General features: G+C 42.6%; 1 protein-coding gene across 2 annotated transcripts in view; it reads left to right on the top strand.

Annotated features, from left to right (window-relative positions):
* Nucleotides 1-6156: 6156 nt before the first annotated feature.
* The window catches only part of CD22 (CD22 molecule), a 43905-nt gene continuing 22696 nt past the window's right edge, over nucleotides 6157-27365 (top strand). For both annotated transcript variants that reach the window (XM_069741175.1, XM_069741174.1), the window contains exons 1-3: nucleotides 6157-6325; nucleotides 21176-21264; nucleotides 23479-23829. In XM_069741175.1, the coding sequence (XP_069597276.1) occupies nucleotides 21180-21264; nucleotides 23479-23829 (436 nt within the window). In that variant the 5' untranslated portion in view covers nucleotides 6157-6325; nucleotides 21176-21179. The remainder of the gene's footprint in view (nucleotides 6326-21175; nucleotides 21265-23478; nucleotides 23830-27365) is intronic.

Genomic DNA, 27365 nt, shown 5'->3' with positions numbered 1-27365 from the left:
TCATAAGAGCTTACACTCTACAGGAGAGAGAGAGCCCACTGACCATAAGAGCTTACACTCTACCGGAGAGAGAGAGGACCCCACTGACCGTAAGATCTTACACTCTACAGGAGAGAGAGAGGACCCACTGACCATAAGAACTTACACTCTACAGGAGAGAGAGAGGAGCCCACTGACCATAAGAGCGTACACTCTACAGGAGAGAGAGAGGACCCCGCTGACCAAAAGAACTTACACTCTACAGGAGAGAGAGAGGACCCCACTGACCATAAGAGCTTACACTCTACGGGAGAGAGAGGACCCTTATGACCATAATAGCTTACACTCTACAGGAGAGAGAGGACCCCACTGACCATAAGAGCTTACACTCTACAGGAGAGAGAGAGGACCCTGCTGACCATAAGAACTTACACTCTACAGGAGAGAGAGAGGACCCCGCTGACCATAAGAACTTACACTCTACGGGAGAGAGAAGACCCCGCTGACCATAAGAGCTTACACTCTACAGGAGAGAGAGGACCCCACTGACCATAAGAGCTTACACTCTACAGGAGAGAGAGAGGACTCCACTGACCATAAGAACTTACACTCTACGGGAGAGAGAAGACCCCGCTGACCATAAGAGCTTACACTCTACAGGAGAGAGAGGACCCCACTGACCATAAGAGCTTACACTCTACAGGAGAGAGAGAGGACTCCACTGACCATAAGAGCTTACACTCTACAGGAGAGAGAGAGGACTCCACTGACCATAAGAGCTTACACTCTACAGGAGAGAGAGAGGAGCCCACTGATCATAAAAGCTTACACTCTACAGGAGAGAGAGAGGACTCCGCTGACCATAAGAGCTTACAGTCTACAGGAGAGAGAGGGCTCTGCTGACCATAAGAACTTACACTCTACAGGAGAGAGGACCCCGCTGACCATAAGAGCTTACACTCTACAGGAGAGAGAGGACCCCACTGACCATAAGAGCTTACACTCTACAGGAGAGAGAGGACCCCGCTGACCATAAGAGCTTACACTCTACAGGAGAGAGAGAGGACTCCACTGACCATAAGAGCTTACACTCTACAGGAGAGAGGACCCCGCTGACCATAAGAGCTTACACTCTACAGGAGAGAGAGAGGACCCCACTGATCATAAGAGCTTACACTCTACAGGAGAGAGAAGACCCCGCTGACCATAAGAGCTTACACTCTACAGGAGAGAGGACCCCGCTGACTATAAGAACTTACACTCTACAGGAGAGAGAGAGGACCCCGCTGACCATAAGAACTTACACTCTACAGGAGAGAGAAGACCCCGCTGACCATAAGAGCTTACACTCTACAGGAGAGAGGACCCCGCTGACTATAAGAACTTACACTCTACAGGAGAGAGAGAGGACCCCGCTGACCATAAGAGCTTACACTCTACAGGAGAGAGAGGGCTCTGCTGACCATAAGAACTTACACTCTACAGGAGAGAGAGGACCCCACTGATCATAAGAGCTTACACTCTACAGGAGAGTGAGGACCCAACTGACCATAAGAGCTTACACTCTACAGGAGAAAGAGGACCCCACTGACCATAAGATCTTACACTCTACAGGAGAGAGAGAGAGAGGAGACAGTGAAATAAGACCACCCGATTCTGAGCTTTTTATTTTTAAAAACCTTAAAATACAATCTGACATAATTTTTCACAGTATTTGGGACTTGAATGTTTAGTATTTTTCAACTGGGAAATTCTTAGCTTTATTTTGAGTCCATTTAGTTTCAATGTGTGAGCCTTCGCGGGCAGGGTCCTCTCTCCTCCTGTACCAGTTATGATTTGTATTGTTTAAGATTATTGTACTTATTTTCATTATGTATACCCCTCCTCACATGTAAAGCGCCATGGAATAAATGGCGCTATAACAATAAATAATAATAATAATAATAATAATAATAATGTCCACCTCTTTGAAAGAAGCTGCCTATCTAGTGCCCCCTGTTGGAAGAATCTACAGTATTGGTCAATGTCAGATCCTTTTCCCAACCTTGTAACATGAGTAAGAATTCAAGCAAAACCTAAGACTCCTTAAAAAAAAAAAGAGATGCCCATCTTCAGACGGCTGTTTTCGGTTCTTGGTACCTTTCTCTGTACTGGCGAGGGCTAAAAACTGCAAAGAAGCATTGCTAAACTTTTTAGACCTCCAGTGCCACAAGTAAGTCTCCACCAGGAGAAACAACACCCTAGACCTGTGTACATGTCTCGAGCAATATAACAGCACCTGAAGATATTAATAGAAGGGAATAAGCTAAACCTTTAAGTGTAGCTTTCGTTTCAGATTACTTTTCAGAAAAAGCTGTCATGTGTGTGACCATGGAGAATACCACTACATATTGTCTGGTGAAACGCGCTTTCAGAACAATAAGTACTAGAACACATCTCAGACAAGTCACAAAAGTCACCACTTCATCATCGAGAAATCTATGAGTTCACGGAATGTGGCTCCAATATTCTATAATGACAATATGAATATGACCACGTACATTGACATCTCTCAAAAAATTTAGTTCACATGATCTTGAGTATTGTTTCTTTTGCCAAGAAACAGAACTTTATTTTCTGTGGGAAATCCAATAAAAAAAAGTTTAAAAGCAAAAGTTACAAGTAAAACAAAGTTTAGTGTCTGGTAAATCCTCCTTTACTTCAGTAGACGATACTGTAAAAAAAAAAAAAATCTAAAGTCCATGCACTGAAGACGTCTTGGGAGGAAGTAACACATCACTGCACACGTACTGCAAGATATGCAAACTCCAAATATATATATACACATTTACTGTACGACTCTACCATTAGAAGTGCAATGTCTTGTAAAAAAAAAAAATTAAAATCTTGAATTTGCAATTACGGTTAAATTTCGCTCTTTTCACAACATAATGCTTACAGATAAGCAGCAGATCTAGGTCCATAGACTGGGAAATGTTTGTGAAATTGTTAAAAAAAAGGGATTTTACTAGATCCCATCTGATCTTTTTCTTTCCTAGAAGTGATGAGAGAACGTGGCCATATGAGGCGTTATCCGAGCAAGCTCGGGTGTCTTCAGCGTGCTCGAAAAATGTGTTCGAGTCCTCGTGGCTACATGTCTTGCATCTGTTCGACAGCCATAGCACATGCAGGGATTTCCTTTTTGTTAGGCAATCCCTGCAGGTGTTGTGGCAGTTGAACAGCAGCGAGGACTCAAACATATTTTTCGAGCACGCCGAAGACTCTCGGTTAGAACCTGAGCATGGATAGCGCCTTATCTGAGCATGTTCACTCAAAACTTTTTGTCCTATTCATATTCCCTTTCGCAAAACGTATTCTTCTAATATAAAGTATATTAGCATAGCCAAATAGACAGTTTTACTTGGACACTTTCCGCCAAGGTTGGTTGCATGGCAGCAGCCATTTTTAAAGGGCTGCAAACCACCTTCATGTAATGATACGTCGTCAATGAGATTGGATGCTATGGACTCCCTGAAGTCAATAGAGGAATCTTCATAGACACCTTGATTGCTATATCCATCACAGTGCCAATTCATTTCTTGTGCCGGGCCAATTAATGCCGCACAAATGCAGGCTAGGACTATTCACTTGAATGGGACTGAGCAGCACCATCTAATAGCCACTGATACAGTCAACTCTGGGTTTAGCCTTTGTTGTCTGGGAAAGTTGTCATCAATAGGCCACAAATTTGTAATTACTTGGGGAAGTATGGAGGATTAGTTAGGTCCAGAAAAGTCCTGCGTCACCAAACTGACAGGTGGAAGCGGGGGAGAGACCACATAATGAGGGAATCAAGCCCCATTGTTGGAGTGTATGGACTTATTGTGTAAGGTGATGTCCATCTGGTTTAGTTAATCCTTATAAGAAGGAGAAAGCCATGGAGGAAACCCAGGCAAAGATTGGGAGACTATGCAAACTCCTTGAAGATGCTGTCCTTGGTGGGATTCAAAACCAGGACCTCAGTCCTGCAAAGCAACAGTCCTAACCCCTGAGCAACCATGCTGCCCTTTGGTTTTGCGCACCCTATTGATTTGTCATAGATGATGAAACCAGTGATGGAATAAATGAAAACTGTACTTTCGACCAACTTTGCAGAAATCACTAGCACAGGAGAATATCAAAAATTCTGCAATGTTCCTTATAAGATAATTAGACTTCCTTCCCCATTTATCAGCCACTTCTTCAGCTCCTTCCTAGCTTCTGAACTTGTCACGCACTCTGAAATAAAAACTTAACTCTGTCTTGTTCAGACAACATAGCCCACCAGCATGGTGAGATGTTATGTTAACAGCCCAACAAACTCTATGGATATGGCAGTAGGGAGGAGGATTCGGGAGCAGAGCGTGGAATCAAGCAGAGGAAAACTCAGAATGATTGTGCTGAGCTTTCTAACAAGTCTTCTCCCTCACTCTAGAGCTCAGTACTGCTGTATGATGTCCTCTACGTTGCTGATACTATTGTCGCTACTAGCAAAGGAATGAAGTCCAGGAAACTCTCATTTTTGTGTGTGCTGTGCATGGGAAATATCATAGCAGCTACTGTATATCACCCAGCTAAGAGTCAAGAAAATGTAGAGGAGAAAATGGTGCAAAGACAAGAAACAAATCAAACAATGCCCAGAAATAGTTTTTTTTATGTATAGTACACACAGAATAGTTTGGGGAAAAGGGAACAGTCATAAACTCATAGATACAAGGCTCTTATGAGCTGGGTCTGTTATAAAAAAGGCAGAGCCTTAAGGATATGCTCACATAGAGTTTTTGAAAAATTCCAGAACTACTAATTTTCAAGCGGAAACTTCTTTAAAAAATGCTTGATTTGTCGGGAAGCTTTGAACCTTTTTTTGTAAAGGTTTCTTTTCTTTATCATTCCTGAAGCATTCTTTGCTGCTTTTTGGTTGGACAGTGCGCTATATTTTTCAAGAGGCTTTTTTCAAAAACTTTTTCAGTTAAAAAAAAGGCTAAAAAAAAACCTCATCTGAAGAACAAAGTGTATTTGCCATAGAAATGATTGAGAAGAATTTTCCAAAAAATTTGTAATCATGTTTTTCTATGAATTTGGAGAAGATCCGCTACCAAAAAATCTCTTAAAAAAACTGCTTAGTGAATGTAAAAATAATCTTTATTTTCAATTTAGTGTTTTGAGAGTAAAACATTCTCTTGATCATGTCCAATTTAAAGACACGTAACTTGGATAATGTGCTTTGACAGCGAAACTTTCTCTTCATCAGGTGCAGTATAGAACTGCAGAAGTAAATGTTCTACTCTCGAAACACATAGTCCAGAATAAAGGTTCATTACATTTCATCATGGACAAAGTTCTCCTATTACTCAGTGGCAGCATGTTCACCATCAATCCTTTCTGCTTTTTTGGTAGCCATTTGGAAATAAAGCCACCAGCTGTATTTAGGCAGACAATGGCGGGAGCACAGAAGCCGCTCAATATACCTTTTCTAATAATCTTTATTTTTAATGTAAGCATTTTGAGAGTGGAACATTCTCTTTATCGGGTCCGATTAGAAGAAACATAATAAATCTTTATTTTGGACTTGTGATTTGACAGCGAAACTTTCACTTCATCAGGTACAATTTGGACCTGAGGAGGTAAATGTTCCACCCTCAAAACAATCTAGAATTAAGGTTTGTTATGGTGAATCGAGAATAGAGTTTCCTTATTTCTCGTGTTCACCACCAATCTTCTTTGTTGTGTGGTTGCCTTTTGGAAATTATGCCAACTCTTGTACTAATGTTGACCATTGCTCGAACACTGAAGCCACTCAATACGTCTTTTCTAGTGTTGTGTCTTAGTTTGCACAACCACATCAAATGAGAAGCACCCAGATTGTAGTCAACTTATTGCTCTTTGTCTTTTATGCCGTCACCTTTGGTTTAATGTATTTTTTTTACTTATTTTTAGTTAACTGTAAACAGTTTGTCACATTCAGCTCTGAAAGCCACAAAGCAACATGGACCTTGTGGTGGGTGAGTAAGGAAGCCCAAGACTTAGGGTTCCTCACTTGTGAGAAGATGATTTATGTTAATGTCAAGGTTCACTTCACCCATAGATGTGAGCAGCAACGTTTTCAGTTTTAGTATATCTTGTACTAGTGACAGTATTGATGCGAAAAATTAGACTTAAGGCAGGAAACAAAGGGAGGGAGGTAAGGAGCGAAGACGACTGGCTGCATTGTTCTATTCGGTTGACAGATTTTCTAACTTCTTGCTGCTGTTAATTACGAGATCAGAAGTCTGTCATCAACATCAGATAATACACCAAGGGGGACAAACCTGATATCTTGGAGAAGAAGGTAAAATATTTCTGATTTTTTTGCATAGTATATGATATATAATAACGGTTTGGCTGTGACTCTATGGCTCATAAACAACTTGTAAACTGATATGATAAAGCATTAATGTACAACATTTTTTGGGGGGTCCTATTAAAGTGATGAAGCAGCAGAAGTTGAATATATTGGGGTACAATATCAAACAGTCACGAGATGTATATCTATAACTATATTTGGGAATAATGATGTTCACCATGAGAATATTCATCTGTGGAGGATCGAGTTGGAGTCAAATTTCGTGAAATTACGGTCTCACACAAATTCAAATATGTTAAGATTCGATTTACGGTTGGCAAAAAAACTTGCCCAGCATCATTACCCACCCTGCTGAGGCATCAGTTAGTGGGCCAATTTTATTTTGAGTGGTCGCTTATTGCCCTGCACCTGTGACATCTAGCCACTTATCGTATCTTATACAGTGGTGGTCATTACCGGGGCCATCACAGATCAGTTGTTCCCAGCGGAGCACAGCTTGTAAGGTAGAGTTGTTTTCCACTTCCAGAGTAATTGACAAAGTCTCTGTATTTTGTAGAGTGTGAGCTCTTATGGTCAGTGGGGTCCTCTCTCTCCTGTAGAGTGTAAGCTCTTATGGTCAGTGGGGTCCTCTCTCTCCTGTAGAGTGTAAGCTCTTATGGTCAGTGAGGTCCTCTCTCTCCTGTAGAGTGTAAGCTCTTATGGTCAGTGGGATCCTCTCTCTCTCCTGTAGAGTGTGAGCTCTTATGATCAGTGGGGTCCTCTCTCTCCTGTAGAGTGTAAGCTCTTATGGTCAGTGGGGTCCTCTCTCCTGTAGAGTGTAAGCTCTTATGGTCAACAGGGTCCTCTCTCTCCTGTAGAGTGTAAGCTCTTATGGTCAGTGGGATCCTCTCTCTCTCCTGTACAGTGTAAGCTCTTATGGTCAGTCGGCTCCTCTCTCTCCTGTAGAGTGTAAGCTCTTATGATCAGTGAGGTCCTCTCTCTCCTGTAGAGTGTAAGCTCTTATTGTCAGTGGGGTCCTTTCTCCTGTAGAGTGTAAGCTCTTATGGTCAGTGGGGTCCTCTCTCTCCCCTGTAGAGTGTAAGCTCTTATGGTCAGAGGGGTCCTCTCTCCTATAGAGTGTAAGCTCTTATGGTCAGTGGGGTCCTCTCTCTCCCCTCTGGAGTGTAAGCTCTTATGGTCAGTGGGGTCCTCTCTCTCTCCTGTAGAGTGTAAGCTCTTATGGTCAGTGGGATCCTCTCTCTCTCCTGTACAGTGTAAGCTCTTATGGTCAGTCGGCTCCTCTCTCTCCTGTAGAGTGTAAGTGGAGCGCCCCCAGACACAGGGCCACGAGTTCTCGGTACTGGGCCTTTCTGGTTCGGTTCTGAGGCTGTCACGGTGGCTAGACCCGGTTCGCGACCCTACCAAGGGGCGTCCAATAAAGGTGGTACTGTCCATCAGGGATTCGTGACGCCACCTGTGGTGTTCGGTCAGGGTGACCGACGCTGCTGTGGGGTCTGCTGGGGTGATGGAATGGCAGCTGGATGGTATACTTTCCCACAGGTGAAGTATGTCCCCAGGGCTTCCCAGTAAGATGGATGGTGATGGTGTGAGGTGCAGTCAATAACGAGGACACAAGGTTGCAGTCTCTTTACTGAAGACTTCAGGATCCTCAATCCAGAGCACAGTTAACAGGGCTATCTGAGACCAGCCGGTCCGATGGGCACATCCAGAATTCCCTTTGCAGGTGGAAATCGTTGCCTACCAATAGCGCCTGTGTGTTGTAGTGCTACCCTGCTGAGCATTCGGAATAGTCCTCACAACTGCTGTTCTCGTTCGTTCGTTCTTTCTAATTCGTTCCAGATCTTTCTAGTTCAACGTCCCCCAAGTATGTTATGGCTAGGACGCACCCGTATGACGGGAAGGCCTGGAGTTCTTCCGGGACCCTAGAGACGCCCCTCTCCCACAGTTGCCCCCTATGTCTTCGTAGGTGTTTAGGTGAGACAGCCAACCTATATTTAACTGTCCTGCGGAGTTTGAAGTAAAGCGTAGAGTCAGATACTCCCTTGGTGTTCCGGCCACCGGCTACGCGCCTTAGTAGGATGTTGCCTCAGTCTCACGGCATGACTCCTACTGGTTCTCCTTTGTGCTTGATCTCGTTTCTCACTGTTCCACAATATCCTTCGCTTCGTGTCTCTTTCTTAGGATACCGCCGCGGGGTGTGCAGGCGCGGTTCTGTAACGTTCTATTCTGGTCGCTAGGTACCTGCCAGGTTCCCACGCCTGACAGGGACCCCCTGTGTCTTCTCCCTGCAACAGCCCCTGCCACGGGATGTTGCCTGAATCCAACCCAGTCAGCTTCTGACTAACTTCCTATCCAACCCCTAGTTTTACCAGTGTGAGGAGTTGCCCAATAAATAAAGCCCTTTGCTCCCCCTAGTGGCCGGAGTGTGAAGTGTAATGTGTGCTGGTGATACCTGGTCAGTAGAATTCCTTCAGTGCCATCAGACGTACCATCACTCCCCTTAGTGGCAGAGTGTCATACTGCAACGACCAGATCTCTGGGGCGCTGCATAAGCTCTTATGGTCAGTGGGATCATCTCTCTCCTGTAGAGTGTAATCTCTTAAGGTCAGTAGGGTCCTCTATCTCTCCGGTAGAATGTAGGCGAATTCAAATTTCCAAAGATTCACTCATCTCGAACTATTAGTATTTGCTTCATTATAACCATAGGGATACAGGTTAGATTAGTTTAGCAGCATCTATGTTGTAGAAGCACAGTAAAACTCCCTAGAAGGTATTTTCAAAAAATAGAATCAGGAAGGTTCCTACTTGCATTAGAAAAAGAGGTTCATTATGATGCACCATGTGTTTTTCAGGCTTTGTGCACATAGAGTTCAATCAGATTGCAGCAGATTGATCTTTCCTATACTGTGGGTCTTTGCAAAATAAAACATATACTTTTTTAATTTCTAATACCTTGGTCAGTTCAGAGCAATGGACTATTAGAGGATACTCCAGTTCTATTGGCAACCTATAGCCTTGGAATAATGGAGTAATCCTTGGTACTTTGGTTAGCTCAGAACCACTTTTACCATCTATGGATCCTCTGGTACTTTGGTCAGCTCAAAATCATGGAGAACCTTGGAGGATTCTCATGTCTTCGTCCAATGGAGTAATCCTTGGTACTTTGGTATTCTTACAGCCATAAATCATGTGAGCATCTTCTGGTATTTTGGTCTGATCGAATTCTTAGACTATCAAATAATCCTATGGTATTTTGGTCAGCTCAAAGAATTAAACCACCATTGGCTCCTCTGGTACTTTGATCATCTCAAATATTTTCACTAATGGAGTTCTTTGGGAAGCTCATAGCCTTGAACTATCAAGCAAACTGATATTTTAGTCAGCTTAGATAATTAAACTATTGAAGGATATTAAGCTACTTTGGTCAGATCAAAGCTGAAGTTCAACATGGTGTACAATGTGTTGGTAAGATGAGGAATCCTTTGGAAGATCAATATGGTCATGGAAGTATTGGAACATGTATTATATGCAATAGGGTGTGCAATAATAGTAGTGGTACATGGCCCCTGAAGAGACCCAAAGCTCCTCTGCCACATAAAAAAGACAATGGTATTATATATGACCGATGGCAAGTAGGAGCCCTGTAAAGGATTTTGCATTGGGGTGGTGGAACTTCAATTTAGGTCTGTGCATAAGGGTTTGTAAAGTCTACATAAAGAACACGAAAATCACTAGCTTTGAACAAAAATTATGTGTCAAAGTCTAAGGCAGATTAATATTGTGTAAAGATATTTTCACACTTGTAGTTAAAGTATTAATTAAGGTTAATGATTAAGGTTAAGGTTTTTGAGGTCAAGTCTAGTCCACATTTACAAAGAGAAATGAATTATTTGCATTATTGAAAGGAAGTGTACAATGATCAATACTGTTCTTTCAGCCCTTTTAGGCCACATGTTGGGTGTGGTATACACGAAACACTCTAAAGTGACAATGTAAGTTACAGAGCATGTAGAAATTTTCTGCAAAGTTTCCTGTAAAAATTCCTGTGTTGCTTTCTCCTTGGGTTTTAAAAATAAAAAGATGTTAAAAAGTTGAAAAGAAAATAAATATGGCCGCGTTACTCCATATTTCTTAAGAGATGTTGATTATATTTTTCAGAATTCTGGATAGCAAGTTAGTATACAAATATGATACATTCCTTGTTTTTATGTCACCAATATCTGTATAGATTTCCCTTCAACTATCTGATGATATTCTAGTACTTTGGACAGTTCAGAGCCTTGATATATTTGCGGATTCTCTGGTTACTTGGTCAGCTCAGAGACTTTGGCCATCTATGGAGTTTATGGTATTTTGGTCTGCCTAGAACCATGGACCATTGGATGTTTCACAAGTTCTATGGGCAACCTCGAGCCTTGGACAAATAAAGAAATCCTTGGCACTTTGGTGAGCCTAGAACCGTGGACCATTGGACTTTTCACAAGTTCTTTGGGCAACCTCGAGCCTTGGACCAATAAAGCAAATCCTAGGTACTTTGGTCAGCTCAGAACCATGGACTATTGATTGATTCTCAAGTTTAATGAATAACCTAGAGCCTTCGTCCAATGGAGTAATCGTTGGTACTTTGGTCTTCTCATTGACATAGATCATCTGAGTATCTTCTGGTATTTTGGTCAGATCAAAGCCTTGGACTCTCAAATAATCCTCTTGTGCTTTGGTTAGCTTAAAGCCTTTGACCATCACAGAATCCACTGGTACTTTGGTCATCTCAGAGACTTTGACTATTGGAGAATTCTTGAGTTTTTTGAGAAGCTCAAAGCCTTAGATCGTAAAACGATCTTCTGATATTTTAGTCAGTTTCAACTATTAAACCATCATAAGATCCTCTAATACTTTGGTCAGCTGATAGTTTTAGATCATCCAAGGCTCCTGCAGTACTTTGATTATCTCTGAACCTTGAACCTTTCTAAGATGCTTTGGTCCTCTAGTCAGTGGCTCTGATGCTTTCAGCGTTATACTGCAGATTTGGCTAAGCTTTGTGCCATTACCTAGGTTCAAACTTATTCAAGAAAGGAAACAAGGTCAATGAAATGGTGAAACAACCCCACCACTTCCGTAAACATGTCCACCTTTAATTGAGCCACGAACACTACTGTTATCACTGACTTTCAAATTAAAATCACTAAGAAAAATCAACAAGTTCATTGTGAAATAAACCCAAAATATTCTGATAACCTTTGGAGCTACTGACCAATTAATCAGTTGTCAGGAGGTCATCGATACGCAAGTGATAGTTCAATCTGCAAATCTGATGAAAATATCAACAGTTCCCTCCAAACACAGAATAGACGCTTCATTGACTTTAGGTTGGGGGTTTACTTGCATGAAGGAGCATATTTTGCCTACACCGGATGACACATTCTACAATTACTAATATTTTCCATTTAAAGATAAGTCAGTCGTAAAGTTATTTCATTATTGTTTTGGCAAAGTTATTGATGTGTTTTTAAACAGTTTAAATTATTATTAGGCATGTCTTCTTACAGGATTAGAACCAAATTTGTAATTTGACAGCACTTTTCATCCACCATGTTAAATGTTATTGGTTAAAAGAAAAACTCTACAAGAATTTTTAAATTAATTACTAGTGATGACTCAGCGAACATGCTCGCCACTATTCGTTAGTGGCCAGAGTATCACTATGCTCGGTGTACTCGGCAAGCAGCGAGCATTTCCGGGATCATTCGGCGGTAACTGGTGTCTCCACCCAGCGTTTTTGGTGGACTTTAGAGACTCAATCATGGTGCAGGGATTGTCTGCCAGACCATGAAACTCCGCAGCCATCTTTGCTGTGGTCATGCAGTGATTGGCTTGGCCGCACAGCATCATCCCGAGTATAAGGGACCTGGCGCCGCCCTGCTCGCCGCATTCTGATCCTGATTCAGCGACAGTAGGGAGAGCTGCTGCCGGGATAGGGTCAGAATCGTGGTTTTAGAGTTAGTGTAGGTCTGCAACTCTTAAATCCACAACTCCTGAGAAACCATCAGTCCTTTTTAGGGCTAATTCTTGGGTCCCGATATTGCAGCGCTAGGCAGGCAGGGCACAACATATCCACATCAGTGCAAGGCCCGCAGGCACTGTATGTGCATCCATTGCTCCCACTGCATCCTTCCCAAAGCTCCATAACTCTCTGCTGCCGCAGCTTCTTTGCTATATACCTAGTTGGATTTTTTTTTCAAAAAATTCACCCCCCAAAAAAACAAAAATATACAGTCTGATCTGTCAGACTGAGGACTGCTGAAAAATAATAGTTTGTCAGGCATACGTAGCATAGTTGTGGGAGCTAGCCTTGTGGCACTTTTTTTTGTGTGTGTTTTAAATTCACCGAAAAAGGCCTCATATATCTGCGTGCTCCAACATTGGGCATTGTAGGCCGGTGGACCTCTTTTTTTTGCAGTCTGAGACTCTAATTCTATACAGCACTATTTAGCTTCCAAAATTACAAAAAGGCCACATATTTGCCAGTGTGGTATTTCCATGACAGCCCTCATATATCTGCGTGCTCCAAGTTTGGTCATTGTAGGCCGGAGGACCACTTTTTTTGCTGTCTGTTACTGAAATTATATACAGCACTATTAGCATAACAAAATATAAAAAGGGCACATATTTGCCAGTGTGGTATTTCCATGACAGCCCTCATATATCTGTGTGCTCCAAGTTTGGTCATTGAAGGCTGGTGTACCCCTTTTTTTGCTGTCTGTTACTCTACTTATATACAGCACTAGGTTGCATAAATTAAATTCACAAAAAAGCCCCCAAAAATTGAATACAGTCTGTTATGTCAGGCTGAGGACTGCCTGGTGTTTGGGTTTGGTAAATCATAGATTTGCAGGCATACTGATCAGATATTATTTCGCTACTAATAAATATATTTTGGTTGAGCATTTGAAATAGTGCTGCACTCCATTTAAAATGGGCAAGGCAGGGGGCAAGGAATGTGGTAGTGGAATGTGATGATGATGGTGCATGCTGAGGACGAAGCCGTGGCCAAGGTGAAAGTGGGCCACAACAAAGACCCACATCTTCTTGCTCGACCTTCCTGTCCCAGTTTCTAGGGGACCGCAGCACACCACTATTGAAGCCAGAGCAGTGTGAAATGGTTGTTGGTTGGATAGCGGATAATGCTTCCAGTCACTTAGCCACCACCACCACCACCATGTCTTCCACACAGTCAAGTCTGAGTAGGCATGAGTGGGGCCTGGATACTCCTCACCATGATGCTCCTTCCTCCCACCATGCCGAGTGCCCTGAGACAACTGATCCCACACTCTGAAGAGCTGTTCAGTTTTCCATTTCAAGATCCTGAACTCTCGGCCGGTCAACTTGAAGTGTTGACAGCTGAGATCGCATGCAGAGATGCCCAAAGCTTTGACCAGCCCCGGTCACGCGAAGTCGATGGTGGGAAAGTGTCAGAAGAGGTGGACAATGATGAGACACAATTGCCAGAAAGTCAAGAGGAGGAGCAGGGTGCGGATGTGGAAGACGAGGTGGTGGATGACTATGTGACTGACCCAACCTGGCAGGAGGACATGCAGAGTGAGGGCAGCAGCACATGGGGAAGGAGGCATATCATCCCAACAGGCAGGAAGAAGCAGTGTGGTGGCCATAGACAGAAGGCGTGCATCCTTTTCCCGTAACACCAACATGAGGGAAGTAGCCATTCCAACTGTTAAATCTTCCCAAGTCTGGTTATTTTTTAAATGTGATATAGAAGATGCTAAGCACAGCCTAAATAGGGGAGGTGCACAGTCATAGGTGCCCAAACCTGAACGTATACAATATAAAGTGACTAGCACACTCCAGGGTGTTGTGATGCAAAAAAGTGGGGATTTATTACATACAGTAAATCACAAACGTTTCGGTCGATACTGGACCTTCATCAGTGTGCTACAAAAAAGGAATTATATACAGAACAAAAAACAATAAATGTGTTGTACATATGAAAGACAAAAACAAAACAGAAACAAAAGTATATACATCACGGAGACACAGGTCATAAAATGAGGAGAGAGAACAATGACCCTGGAGGACATTCAACTTGCGTGGATACAGGTGTATATATATATATATATACATACATAATTCTTTAAATCATAGGCTGCAAGTTCTAACATGGAAAAGCCGTTGGTACGCTGAGGACATAGGTCCAAGAGGGAGTGTGAGAGGACTACTTTGTGGAACACGAGCGGTGAAGTGATATGCCGAGGGGAGAGTTGGTGTACAGTGAACACATACCTAGGTATAATTGTATACTTTTACACACCGGCGTGATCAGTAAATGAAATGACCCCGACCATGGTACAAAATAAAAACAATATTTATTATATGATGTTAAAAACAACAAGTTTCTACTAGTAAGGAAGGTGCTGGAACCAAAGAACGAGGGATGGATCTGCCATAGGCTTATCTCTAACATATGAACTGGTCGACTTCTAATAATACTGAAACATCATACATAGCCTTATAAACATGTAAACGGTAAGATATCTGTATGGTTTTTAGTTTATCATATATACATATAGGAGAGGCTTGAACGCTATGTCTCCTAGTTATATGACCAAACAAGACAAAGATGACCCTACAAAGGCATTAAGATGTAAATATCTAAAATATACCTGATAGTCAGTCCAATGGGGATAAGCCGCGGCGTCCCTCTGCCCCGACGCGCGTTTCACACTGCTTCTTCAGGAGGCGTCTCCCAGCAGCTGGAATACACCTCTAATATTTTTTTTTTTTTTTTTTTTTTTTTTTTTTTGTCAGTGGAGCGCTCAGATCACCGCCCCCATTAGTCAGCTGACTCCCATGTCATCACCGCCCCACCCCTTCCTGTGTCTTGCCAGCTCACACAGCACACTATGTGCTCTGCCCCACTATATAAAGGGCCATGCCGGCAATCCCTGCACACACTCTATTAGCGGTGGATACCGCATTTATCCCTAGTGTCCTGGCGTACTGGTAAGTCTCTCAGCGTCACTCTGCAACTTATGGCGGTACAATTTACATGGTCTCTGTAGTAGTACATTAACAATAGATTTTTACCCTCCTCCTACAGACAGCTCTTTTGAGCCTCAGCGCCACCCATTATTCTGACTCACCGTCAGTTGGTATGTACCCCTCCTTATTACTCTCCATGTACACATAATAGCATCTTGTCTTACATTTCCATTATTATTTCACCATTACTCCACAGACCAGCCTGGTTCTGTTTCTTCCCGGCTTGTTGCTTTTTTTCCAGCATGTCTGATTGGTAGGTAGCCTTATTTAGCTCCACACACACTCGGCACCATTAGTGTCTGTGACCGTAACCCCGTTTTCTCATCTCTAGATGTAAATCCGAGTAGTCTATTGTTTTTGGGGCCATACAAGTATACAATTATACCTAGGTATGTGTTCACTGTACACCAACTCTCCCCTCGGCATATCACTTCACCGCTCGTGTTCCACAAAGTAGTCCTCTCACACTCCCTCTTGGACCTATGTCCTCAGCGTACCAACGGCTTTTCCATGTTAGAACTTGCAGCCTATGATTTAAAGAATTATGTATGTATATATATATATATATACACCTGTATCCACGCAAGTTGAATGTCCTCCAGGGTCATTGTTCTCTCTCCTCATTTTATGACCTGTGTCTCCGTGATGTATATACTTTTGTTTCTGTTTTGTTTTTGTCTTTCATATGTACAACACATTTATTGTTTTTTGTTCTGTATATAATTCCTTTTTTGTAGCACACTGATGAAGGTCCAGTATCGACCGAAACGTTTGTGATTTACTGTATGTAATAAATCCCCACTTTTTTGCATCACAACACCCTGGAGTGTGCTGGTTATTTTTTAAAGACTCTGCCGATAACCCCAAACAGGCCATTTGCAGCACTTGCCATGCCCGCATCAGCAGGGGTAACAAAACAACCAGCCTGACCACCACCAGCATGATCAGGCACATGGCAGCAAAGCACCCGACTTTGTGGGTCGAACCCCAGGCTCCAGGACCACTGCCTGCTGGTCACACCACTGCTTCTTCCACTGTTTTGCGTAGAAGCCAATCCCCAGTACACTGTGCTTAAGAAGATGCCTCTAGCCCTGTACCTGTTGTGGCCCACAGTCAAGCAGCACCATCAGCAAGCCAGTCCACGTCCTTGTCCCAGCACAGCCTTCAGTTGTCTATAACAGTCTTTGGAACACAAGCGTAAATACCCAGCCAACACGCCACAGGCCACAGTCCTCAATTCTGATATTTCTCTTCTGCTTGTGCTAAAAATGCTGCCTTTTAGGCTTGTAGAGACGGAGGCCAGGACCCAGTCGGACCTTGGGATGGAACACATCCTCCCCATGCCGAGGATTGCTGGCCCTACGTCAATCAGGGTTGCCCCCACAGTCTATAGCTCCTGCACCTCCTCCTCCTCTTCATCCTCCATCTCTGTAATCAACACATCAGTCAGAACTGGAAGCACTGCAGCACTGCCTCAGCCAAGTGGCAACAGGCTGTGCTGAAGCTAATCTACATTGGTGACAAACCGCACAATGCAAAAGAGTTGTGGACAGTGCTGAAAGAGCAGTCAGAAGTTTGGATGACACCGCTGAACCTACAGCCAGGCATGGTCATGTGTGACAATGGCCATAACCTCGTATCGGCTCTGAGGCAAGGTGAGCTCACACACGTACCTTGCTTGGCCCATGTGCTTAACCTCGTGGTTCAATGTTTTCTGAAAAGCTATCCGGAGCTGCTAGAACTGCTAGGGAAAGTACACCGTCTGTCTGCCCATTTTAGAAAGTCAGCTACAGCTTCAGCCGCCCTTGCCGTGCTTCAGCAGTGTTTGCAGCTTCCAGCTCACGGGCTGGTGTGTGATGTCCCCACGCGCTGGAACTCTACGCTGCTTATGTTGGAAAGGCTTTGTGAGCAGAAGAGGGCAGTTGTTGACTACCAACATCAACAAGGCTGTCGATATTCAGTTCAGACTCCACACATAAGACCTCAGGAGTGGACATGGATGTCCGACATATGTACTATCCTCCAAAACGTTGAGGACTACACCAAGATGGTGAGCGGCGATGATGCCATAATTAGCGTCACCATCCCGCTTCTCAGCATTCTGAAAACCTCTCTGCTCACAATTAAAGAGGATGCATTGCAGGCAGAGCATGAGGACATGGAACAAGGAACCATACAGGGGGATTACACTCAGCCAAGCCTCATGTCTTCTCATCGTGGATTGGTAGTCAATGAGGAGGAGGACGAATATGGCTTTATATTCGGGAAACAGATCACCATAAATTATCCTCCACTGTACATATTCACTTCAGCAGTCGGATTGATGAAGGTCCTCATAGGACTGAAACGTTTCATGTTATTGTGACAAGACTGCATTAAAATATCACTGGATTTCAAAACCAAGTTGAGTGCCAAGTTTTATATCATTACACTTTGGGCCTGGGAACCTACTTGTGCACCTTCACAGTAGTGCTACGATATACTCCGGACTTCTTCATTTTGTCTCCTGCAATGTGTCCTTTAACTGCCACTAGATGATCAGGGTGAACGTGCTCAGTACTGTTATAGGCCGGTGAAATTTTGTCAAGGGGCCTGCGATTGCACTAGCCTATTTGTGAAAAAGGTACCCCCATTGGGGAATTGTTTGGCAGCTCATGCACTCCCTTTTAAGTCTCAGTGACCCACACCACTACATTGGGCTCACTTATTAACTCTTCTCCTGCAATGTCTCTTGCTTAACTGCCACTAGATCACCAGGGTGAACGTGCTTTGTACTGTTATAGGCCGGTGAAGTTTTGGGCAAGGGGCCTGTGATGGCACTAATCTATTTTAAAAAAAATGTACCCCCATTGGGGAATTGTTTGGCACATCATGCACTGCATTACAAGTCTCAGAGACACACACCACTACATTGGGTCTAATTCTTAACTCTGTCTCCTGCAATGTCTCTTCTTTAACTACCACTAGATCACCAAGGTGAACGTGCTTTGTACTGTTATAGGCTGGTGAAGTCTGGGCAAGGGGACTCTAATGACAATAGTATATTTTTAAAAAAGGTACCCCACATTGGTGAAACCACATCCTTGTTGGCAAACACTTCATAACATTTGTGTACCTTAAAGAGCTCACTTGAAAAGCTCCTTTTTGTGTTGCATGGTTGCTAACGTTGGACACAATACACTTCATATAAATTTGATAAAGCAATGCTGTTAGTTTGGCTCAGTAGTTCATAAAAAATATAGCTTTGTCCACTATATTTGTTTCTCTCCTTGAGTGCCATAACTTTGTCTACCTCAAGTGTACAAATGGTGAATATACGAAAGGCGATTTGTAAACAAGATTGAAATACTGTACACCGAAAGCATTCAGACAATCACGTAGCTGAATTTCTTGTAAAACATTTACAGATGTGACAGACAATGCTCATAGTGACACAATCTTGATAAATGTTTGTTTATTCACTTCACAAACAGATCTAAGCCTCTACATGTTTGCTGTTTGTCATTGCAAAACATTAAGGTTTACTGAAACTATCCTTGTGGTGGTTTGATCTAAATCCTTGTGGCTTTTATTTTCTAGGGGTTTATTGCCCTTCGTCTGATGACTCCATGATATCTCAGTTTCATCCAACCTTGAAAAGTGGCCACTTGAAGGTGTGGGTGAAACTAGACTTACTACATAGTGTAAATCACTGTATAAGACCAGAGAAACATGACTAAGACAGATGCCAAAACTGGGGTACCTGTACATGTACAGTGTGCTGATACCTGCATAATTGGGGACGCCCATGCAGTGTAGGTAATCTCCCAGGGGTTCTCTGTCTTGGTGTTGCTTCTCTGATATTCTAGACGGATGATGTTTAAAAGCCTCTTGGTGATGATCTAAGTATACTGTATGTAGTTGTTAATCTTCATATATATGTAATCACTATATTTATTTAATCCTTATATGTATTTATTAACCTTTGTTTGTTAACATATACAGAAATGTTCGAATTCACACTATTCAATGATACTATTCCTTGAATTTTGTAGTTTGCAATAAAATTGTGTTGCATTGCAAGTATTAGCCTTTTTTAAAGCCGTATCTGAACCTTAGTGTTAAAAACATGGCAAATAAAATTGCCAAATTCTCCTGTAAATAATTCTGCATTGGCCTTGCCGCCAATGTGTAAAACAAAGGATTACGGGAGTAGAAAGTGCATATTGTGAAGTGGATTTTCCTGGGCCCATCCAGTATGTGGGTTCCAAGCCCTAATGGGGTGCATATGACTATGAAGCAGGGCTGGCCTTGCCGCCAATGTGTAAAACAAAGGAGTATGGAGCACAAAATGCATATTGTGAAGTGGATTTTCATGTGCCCATACAGTATGTGGGTTCAAAGGCTTATTGGGGGGCATATGAATTGGTAGCAGGCCAGGCCTTGAATTCAATGCAACACTTTTTCAGGAGTCCCCCCTGGACATCTTATGACAGGGGTATTGTGATGCGTCGTAATTCTTGGCAGCCCATCAACTCACAGCATAGGCTGCAACAGCTTAGGAGACCCAATGTTTCATAAAGGCCCTTTAAGAAGATTAATGCCGCCTCATACAATTAGGTTCTGTAGAAGGACGTAGATCTGGGGATTTATTATGATGGAATATAGGCTGAACTGGATGGACAAATGTCTTTTTTCGGCCTTACTAACAATGTTACTATGTTACTATGATGTACCAGTAAAAATAGGCTCTGTGCCTTAAAGTGTCCCTCCTTCGTAAATGAAACAAGATGGGTCTGCTTATGTGCCACACAGTACATGGCCAGCTAGGGGGGTTACATGTTACAATGACATTTCCCAGTGAATGCATTTGTAGAGGTTGAAAGCAATGCTAAAATTGAAAAACGCTTCAAAAACGCAGAGTCCGAACTAAGCCTAAGTGGGGGAGGAAAATTTCGGTCTGGGGTGAAATATTTGGCCTTACAGGCAAGTCATTAACCTGCAAAGGATCTACCCTGACATATTTCCCAGCAAAACCCGTTTTGGTTTCGTTTTAATGTGTTTTTTGTGGCACCGGGAAAAATGGCGTGAATGTCGGAAAAAATGGTTTAAAGCTGTGAACTAGGAGTCAGGAATGCTTCCAGGGGCGATCCTCATGAGGTCCCTGTGTCATTTGAGCAGTGCTTCCATCATTTTCAGATGTTTTTAGACCTTAAAAGGACCCCCGGGGGGATCGCGGTAAAAATACTCGGGTCTCCCATAGCCTTGACAAAAAAGCAGTACACAGGCAGAGATGCTTACCTGTCCAAGGCCTCCAAACAATTACACTAACCAAAGTGCAGAGGACCCAAGTTAAGATGGTGGATGACAGATGCACAGGTGCGATAATACCGTTATTACTAGGCCTTGAGCCATATGCTCTGCACTTCTGTGTGAACATGCCACATACAGATCATTTTGCACATGTGTCCCAGGCGGCCAAACCCTGATTGTAGGCTGGCTGCATTATCGGTATTATTTCACCTGTGCAATTCACCATCTTAACTTGGGTCCGCTGCACTTTGGTTAGTGTAATTGTATGGAGGCCTTGGACAGGAAAGCATCTCTGCCTGTGTACTGGTTTTTTGTCAAAAATAGTGGAGGTTTTTTCCTCTTATGGTGTTTTATTCTCCCATAGACTTACATTGGGCTCGTTGCTCGAGTCGAGTACCCGAGTATTCCAATTTGCTCGACCCGAGCATTTTAGTGCTCGCTCATCACTATTAATTACATGTACCAATTTTTTTTTCTTTTGCTCTTTAGGATCATGGACAACATCCAAATGTGGAGAAAACTGAATTTTCTAGTTTTGGTATTCCTTTTTAATTGTGTCTTCAATAATGGCGATATTGGTATGTTAAAAGAAAGATTAAAATACAGTATTACTGCCTCTTATTGACCAAACATTACAACATTATCTCATATGAACAGGAATGAATAGTGACTATAATATTACTGTCCCCTAACCCGAAAACTATAACTACTATAATATTGCTCCCTATGTACAAGAATATAACTACTATAATACTGCCTCTATGTGCAAGAATATAACTACTATAATACTGCCCCTATGTACAAGGATATAACTACTATAATACTACTCCTATGTACAAGAATATAACTACTATAATACTGCCCCTATGTACAGGAATATAACTACTATAATACTATAATACTGCCCCTATGTACAAGAATATAACTACTATAATACTGCCCCTATGTACAAGAATATAACTACTATAATACTGCCCCTATGTACAAGAATATAACTACTATAATACTGCCCCTATGTACAAGAATATAACTACTATAATACTGCCCCCATATACAAGAATATAACTACTATAATACTGCCCCTATGTACAAGAATATAACTACTATAATACTGCCCCTATGTACAAGAATATAACTACTATAATACTGCCCCTATGTACAAGAATATAACTACTATAATACTGCACCTATGTACAAGAATATAACTACTATAATACTGCCCCTATGTACAAGAATATAACTACTATAATACTGCCCCTATGTACAAGAATATAACTACTATAATACTGCTCCTATGTACAAGAATATAACTACTATAATACTGCTCCTATGTACAAGAATATAACTACTATAACACTGCCCCTATGTACAGGAATATAACTACTATAATACTGCCCCTATGTACAAGAATATAACTACTATAATACTGCCCCTATGTACAAGAATATAACTACTATAATACTGCCCCTATGTACAGGAATATAACTACTATAATACTGCCCCTATGTACAAGAATATAACTACTATAATACTGCCCCTATGTACAAGAATATAACTACTATAATACTGCCCCTATGTACAAGAATATAACTACTATAATACTGCTCCTATGTACAAGAATATAACTACTATAATACTACCCCTATGTACAAGAATATAACTACTATAATACTGCCCCTATGTACAAGAATATAACTACTATAATACTGCTCCTATGTACAAGAATATAACTACTATAATACTGCTCCTATGTACAAGAATATAACTACTATAACACTGCCCCTATGTACAGGAATATAACTACTATAATACTGCCCCTATGTACAAGAATATAACTACTATAATACTGCCCCTATGTACAAGAATATAACTACTATAATACTGCCCCTATGTACAGGAATATAACTACTATAATACTGCTCCTATGTACAAGAATATAACCACTATAATACTGCCCCTAAGTACAAGAATATAACTACTATAATACTGGCCCTATGTACAAGAATATAACTACTATAATACTGCTCCTATGTACAAGAATATAACTACTATAATACTGCTCCTATGTACAAGAATATAACTACTATAACACTGCCCCTATGTACAAGAATATAACTATTATAACACTGCTCCTATGTACAAGAATATAACTACTATAATACTGCCCCTATGTACAAGAATATAACTACTATAATACTGCCCCTATGTACAGGAATATAACTACTATAATACTGCTCCTATGTACAAGAATATAATTACTATAATACTGCCCCTATGTACAAGAATATAATTACTATAATACTGCCCCTATGTACAAGAATATAACTACTATAATACTGCTCCTATGTACAAGAATATAACTACTATAATACTGCTCCTATGTACAAGAATATAACTACTATAATACTGCTCCGTATGTACAAGAATATAACTACTATAATACTGCTCCTATGTACAAGAATATAACTACTATAATACTGCTCCCTATGTACAAGAATATAACTACTATAATACTGCCCCTATGTACAAGAATATAACTACTATAATACTGCCCCTATGTACAAGAATATAACTACTATAATACTGCCCCTATGTACAAGAATATAACTACTATAATACTGCCCCTATGTACAAGAATATAACTAGTATAATACTGCCCCTATGTACAAGAATATAACTACTATAGCATTGCCTCTGTATATAGGAATATGACTATTTTATTACTATCTCCTTTGTACAGGAATGTGTTTCTTAGAATGTCTTTTTTTGAGTTGTGTTTCTTTGTTTTCCAGATAAACATGTCATTCTTGCGAACAGCGTTTATGCCTGGAACGGTTCTTGTGCCATTCTACCGTGCACCATTACTAGTTACGCAACCATTGACTATTACATGTGGTATTTTAATTCAGAATATAATTCTGAAACTCAGGATTTTACTGGAACAATCATTCATCAAAGTAATATCCGCTCACAGTCGAAAAATGTAGTTCACATTGGAAAAACAGCAAAGGACTGCACCATAGTAATTACCGACCTTCAGAAAAAGGACACTGGATATTACCGTCTCAGACTGATTGGGAAACTTGGGAAACTTGAAGACTTTAGATGGATGTCAAAGTCCAATTTGAGCCTCAGCGTGTCTCGTAAGTAACCTTTGTTCTTCTAAATGTTTTTTATTGGAGATATTTTTTCCTAAATCATTTGGCATGGCTTGTTAATTGGTTAATATTGACTTTTAGAATTGCTTCTTCCAATAAGTGGCAATAGCATTCATACTGTCTGATGAGACAATCGGCAAGCTTAATTTCCCAGAGGAGATTTGCACAGCCAACAAGCCTCCTTCTTCAGGACAAATATTACCCTTTACAATCCAATTCCTCTCTTTCCAAAGACAATAATCCACCAGTGGTTCCAAAGGGTTGGTTTATGTTGTCCCCATTAGGGTTGAGCGACTTTTGTTTTTATAGGATCGGGTCGGGTTTCACGAAACCCGACTTTCTCAAAAGTCGGGTCGAGTGAAATCGGCCGATCCTATAGAAAAGTCGGGGTCGGGATCGGCCGAAACACGAAACCCAATGCAGTGCAACTTGCTTTTTATCTTCCTACTCCTGCTGATATCAGGAGACATCTCCCGAAACCCCGGTCCACCATCCACCAACCTCAACCCCTACCCTACCTCACATCGAAACCTTAATAATCTTACTAATATTAATTGCACTCCTTCATCCCCTCCTTCTTTTAATTGTGCCATTTGGAATCCACGGTCTGTATGTAACAAGCTTTCTTTCCTACACAATTACTTTCTGAAAAACTCTCTGAATCTGCTGGCCCTCACGGAAACCTGGATTCAGGATTCTGACACTGTCTCTCCTGCTGCCATTACCCATGGTGGCTTACAATTCTCCCATTCCCCGAGACCAACAAACAGACCTGGTGGTGGAGTTGGCATACTCCTGTCCCCACAATGCACTTTCCAGGTCATCCCCTCAGTTCCATCACTCTCATTCCCTTCCTTTGAGGTCCACACCATCAGGCTCTTTCGCCGCCTCTCCCTCAGAGTAGTGGTCATATACCGGCCCCCAGGCTCACCCACCCGCTTCCTGGACCATTTCTCTGCCTGGCTGCCGCACTTCATGTCCTCAGAACTACCAACCCTTATCCTGGGAGACTTCAACATCCCCATTAACAGCCCCACTTCCACATCTGCATCCCAGCTTCTGTCACTAACCACTTCTCTCGGCCTCTCACAGCTCTCAACCTCTGAAACACACAAAGACGGTAACACCCTGGACCTGGTTTTTGCCCGGCTCTGCTCAATCTCCTACATGGATAACTCACCGCTTCCCCTCTCTGACCACAACATTCTCTCCTTCACACTCACATATCCTCGCTCACCCCAGCACCCTCCTACACACCATTCAGTCAGAAATCTACAAGCCATTAACCCTCTTACACTTTCAGACTCCCTACGCTCATCATTGTCCCCAATATCTTCCTTTTCCTGTCCTGATCTGGCGGTACATCACTTCAATGACACTCTTAGAAGCACCCTTGACCAAGTAGCTCCCCTCACCCTCAGGACCTCCAAACACAGAATAAAACAGCCCTGGCTCACATCGCAAACCCGATTTCTCCAGCGATCCTCTAGGTGTGCTGAACGCTTATGGAGGAAAACACGCACACCAGAAGACTTCATACACTTTAAATTTATGTTAAGGACCTATAACTTTGCCCTTCACTTCGCTAAACAGACCTACTTTACCACTCTGATCTCCTCACTATCCAACAACCCCAAGAAACTTTTTGACACCTTTCACTCCCTCCTCAGGCCAAAAGCACAAGCCCCTATCACAGATATTTGTGCTGGTGACCTGGCCTCCCACTTTATAGAGAAAATAGACAATATCCGTCAGGAAATCCGCTCCCAACAACTAAGTTCAATGACTCCCATCCCTCCCCTCATTGCCCCTGGCTCACTCTCCACATTCGATCCCATCACAGAAGAAGAAGTCTCCAGGCTCCTCTCCTCTTCTCGTCCGACTACATGCACTACCGACCCCATTCCCTCACATCTCCTCCAGTCTCTCTCTCCAGTTGTCACAAGTCACCTAACTACAATCTTTAATCTCTCCCTCTCCTCTGGCATTTTCCCCTCCTCCTTCAAACACTCTATCATTACTCCATTACTAATGAAACCCACCCTCGACCCATCCTGCACAAACAACTACAGACCGGTCTCCAATCTCCCCTTCATCTCTAAACTCTTGGAGCGCCTGATATACTCCCGCCTTACCCGTTACCTCTCCACTCACTCCCTCCTAGACCCTTCACAGTCCGGTTTCCGCCCCCTGCATTCGACAGAAACTGCACTCATCAAAGTGACCAATGACCTTCTGACAGCAAAACGTAATGGTGACCACTCTCTGCTCATTCTTCTCGACCTTTCTGCAGCTTTTGACACTGTTGACCACCCTCTCCTGCTCTCTAGGCTCCAGTCACTAGGCATTAAGGACACTGCTCTCTCCTGGTTCTCCTCCTATCTTTCTGACCGCTCCTTCAGTGTTCTGTTCTCTGGCTCCACTTCATCTCCTCTTCCTCTCACTGTTGGGGTACCTCAGGGCTCAGTCCTTGGCCCCCTTCTGTTCTCTCTCTACACGGCCCCAATTGGACAGACCATCAGCAGATTTGGCTTTCAGTACCATCTTTATGCCGACGACACACAACTATATACGTCATCCCCTGACCTTACCCCCGCTGTACTACAGAACGCCACTGACTGTCTGTCCGCAGTCTCCAACATCATGTCCGCTCTCTATCTGAAACTCAACCTCTCCAAAACTGAACTTCTTCTGCTCCCACCATCTACTAACCTCCCTAAATCTGACATTTCCCTCTCCGTGGGTGGCACCGTAATAACACCCCGGCAGCAGGCGCGCTGTCTGGGTGTTATGTTTGACTCCGATCTCTCCTTCACCTCCCATATACAATCTCTTGCCCGCTCGTGCCGCTTACACCTAAAGAACATCTCTAGAATCCGCCCTTTTCTCACCATGGAGACAGCTAAAACCCTCACGGTCGCCCTGATCCGCTCCACCTGGACTACTGTAACGCTCTATTAATTGGCCTCCCCCTCACTCGACTTTCCCCTCTCCAGTCCATCCTTAATGCAGCAGCCAGGGTCGTCCATCTGGCTAATCGTTACTCGGACGCGTCCGCTCTTCGCCAGTCGTTACACTGGCTGCCCATTCATTACAGGATACAATTCAAAGTACTTGTTCTCACCCACAAAGCTCTCCACAGTGCGGCACCCCCTTACATCTCCTCCCTCATTTCTGTCTATCAGCCTAACAGACCACTGCGCTCTGCAAATGACTTTCGGCTAACCTCTGCACTAATCCGTACCTCCCACTCCCGACTCCAAGACTTCTCCCGTGCTGCGCCAATCCTCTGGAATGCTCTACCCCAAGATATTAGGACCATCCATAATTTGCATAGTTTTAGGCGCTCGCTCAAAACACATTTGTTCAGAGCGGCCTATCACGTTCACTAATCAAAGTTATGTTATGTTTGTGTGTGTGTAGCCCATTCACTATCCCCATCTATTCCCTAACCCCTGAAGATGGCCGGACCATGATTGTAAATATATCATTGTAAACACACACCTGTACTTTGTATCTCC

This window comes from Ranitomeya imitator, chromosome 10 (assembly GCF_032444005.1).
Source record: "Ranitomeya imitator isolate aRanImi1 chromosome 10, aRanImi1.pri, whole genome shotgun sequence".
Classification (NCBI taxonomy): domain Eukaryota; kingdom Metazoa; phylum Chordata; class Amphibia; order Anura; family Dendrobatidae; genus Ranitomeya; species Ranitomeya imitator.
Note: the sequence above shows the minus strand (reverse complement) of the source record. Positions and strands in the feature narration are given on the sequence as shown.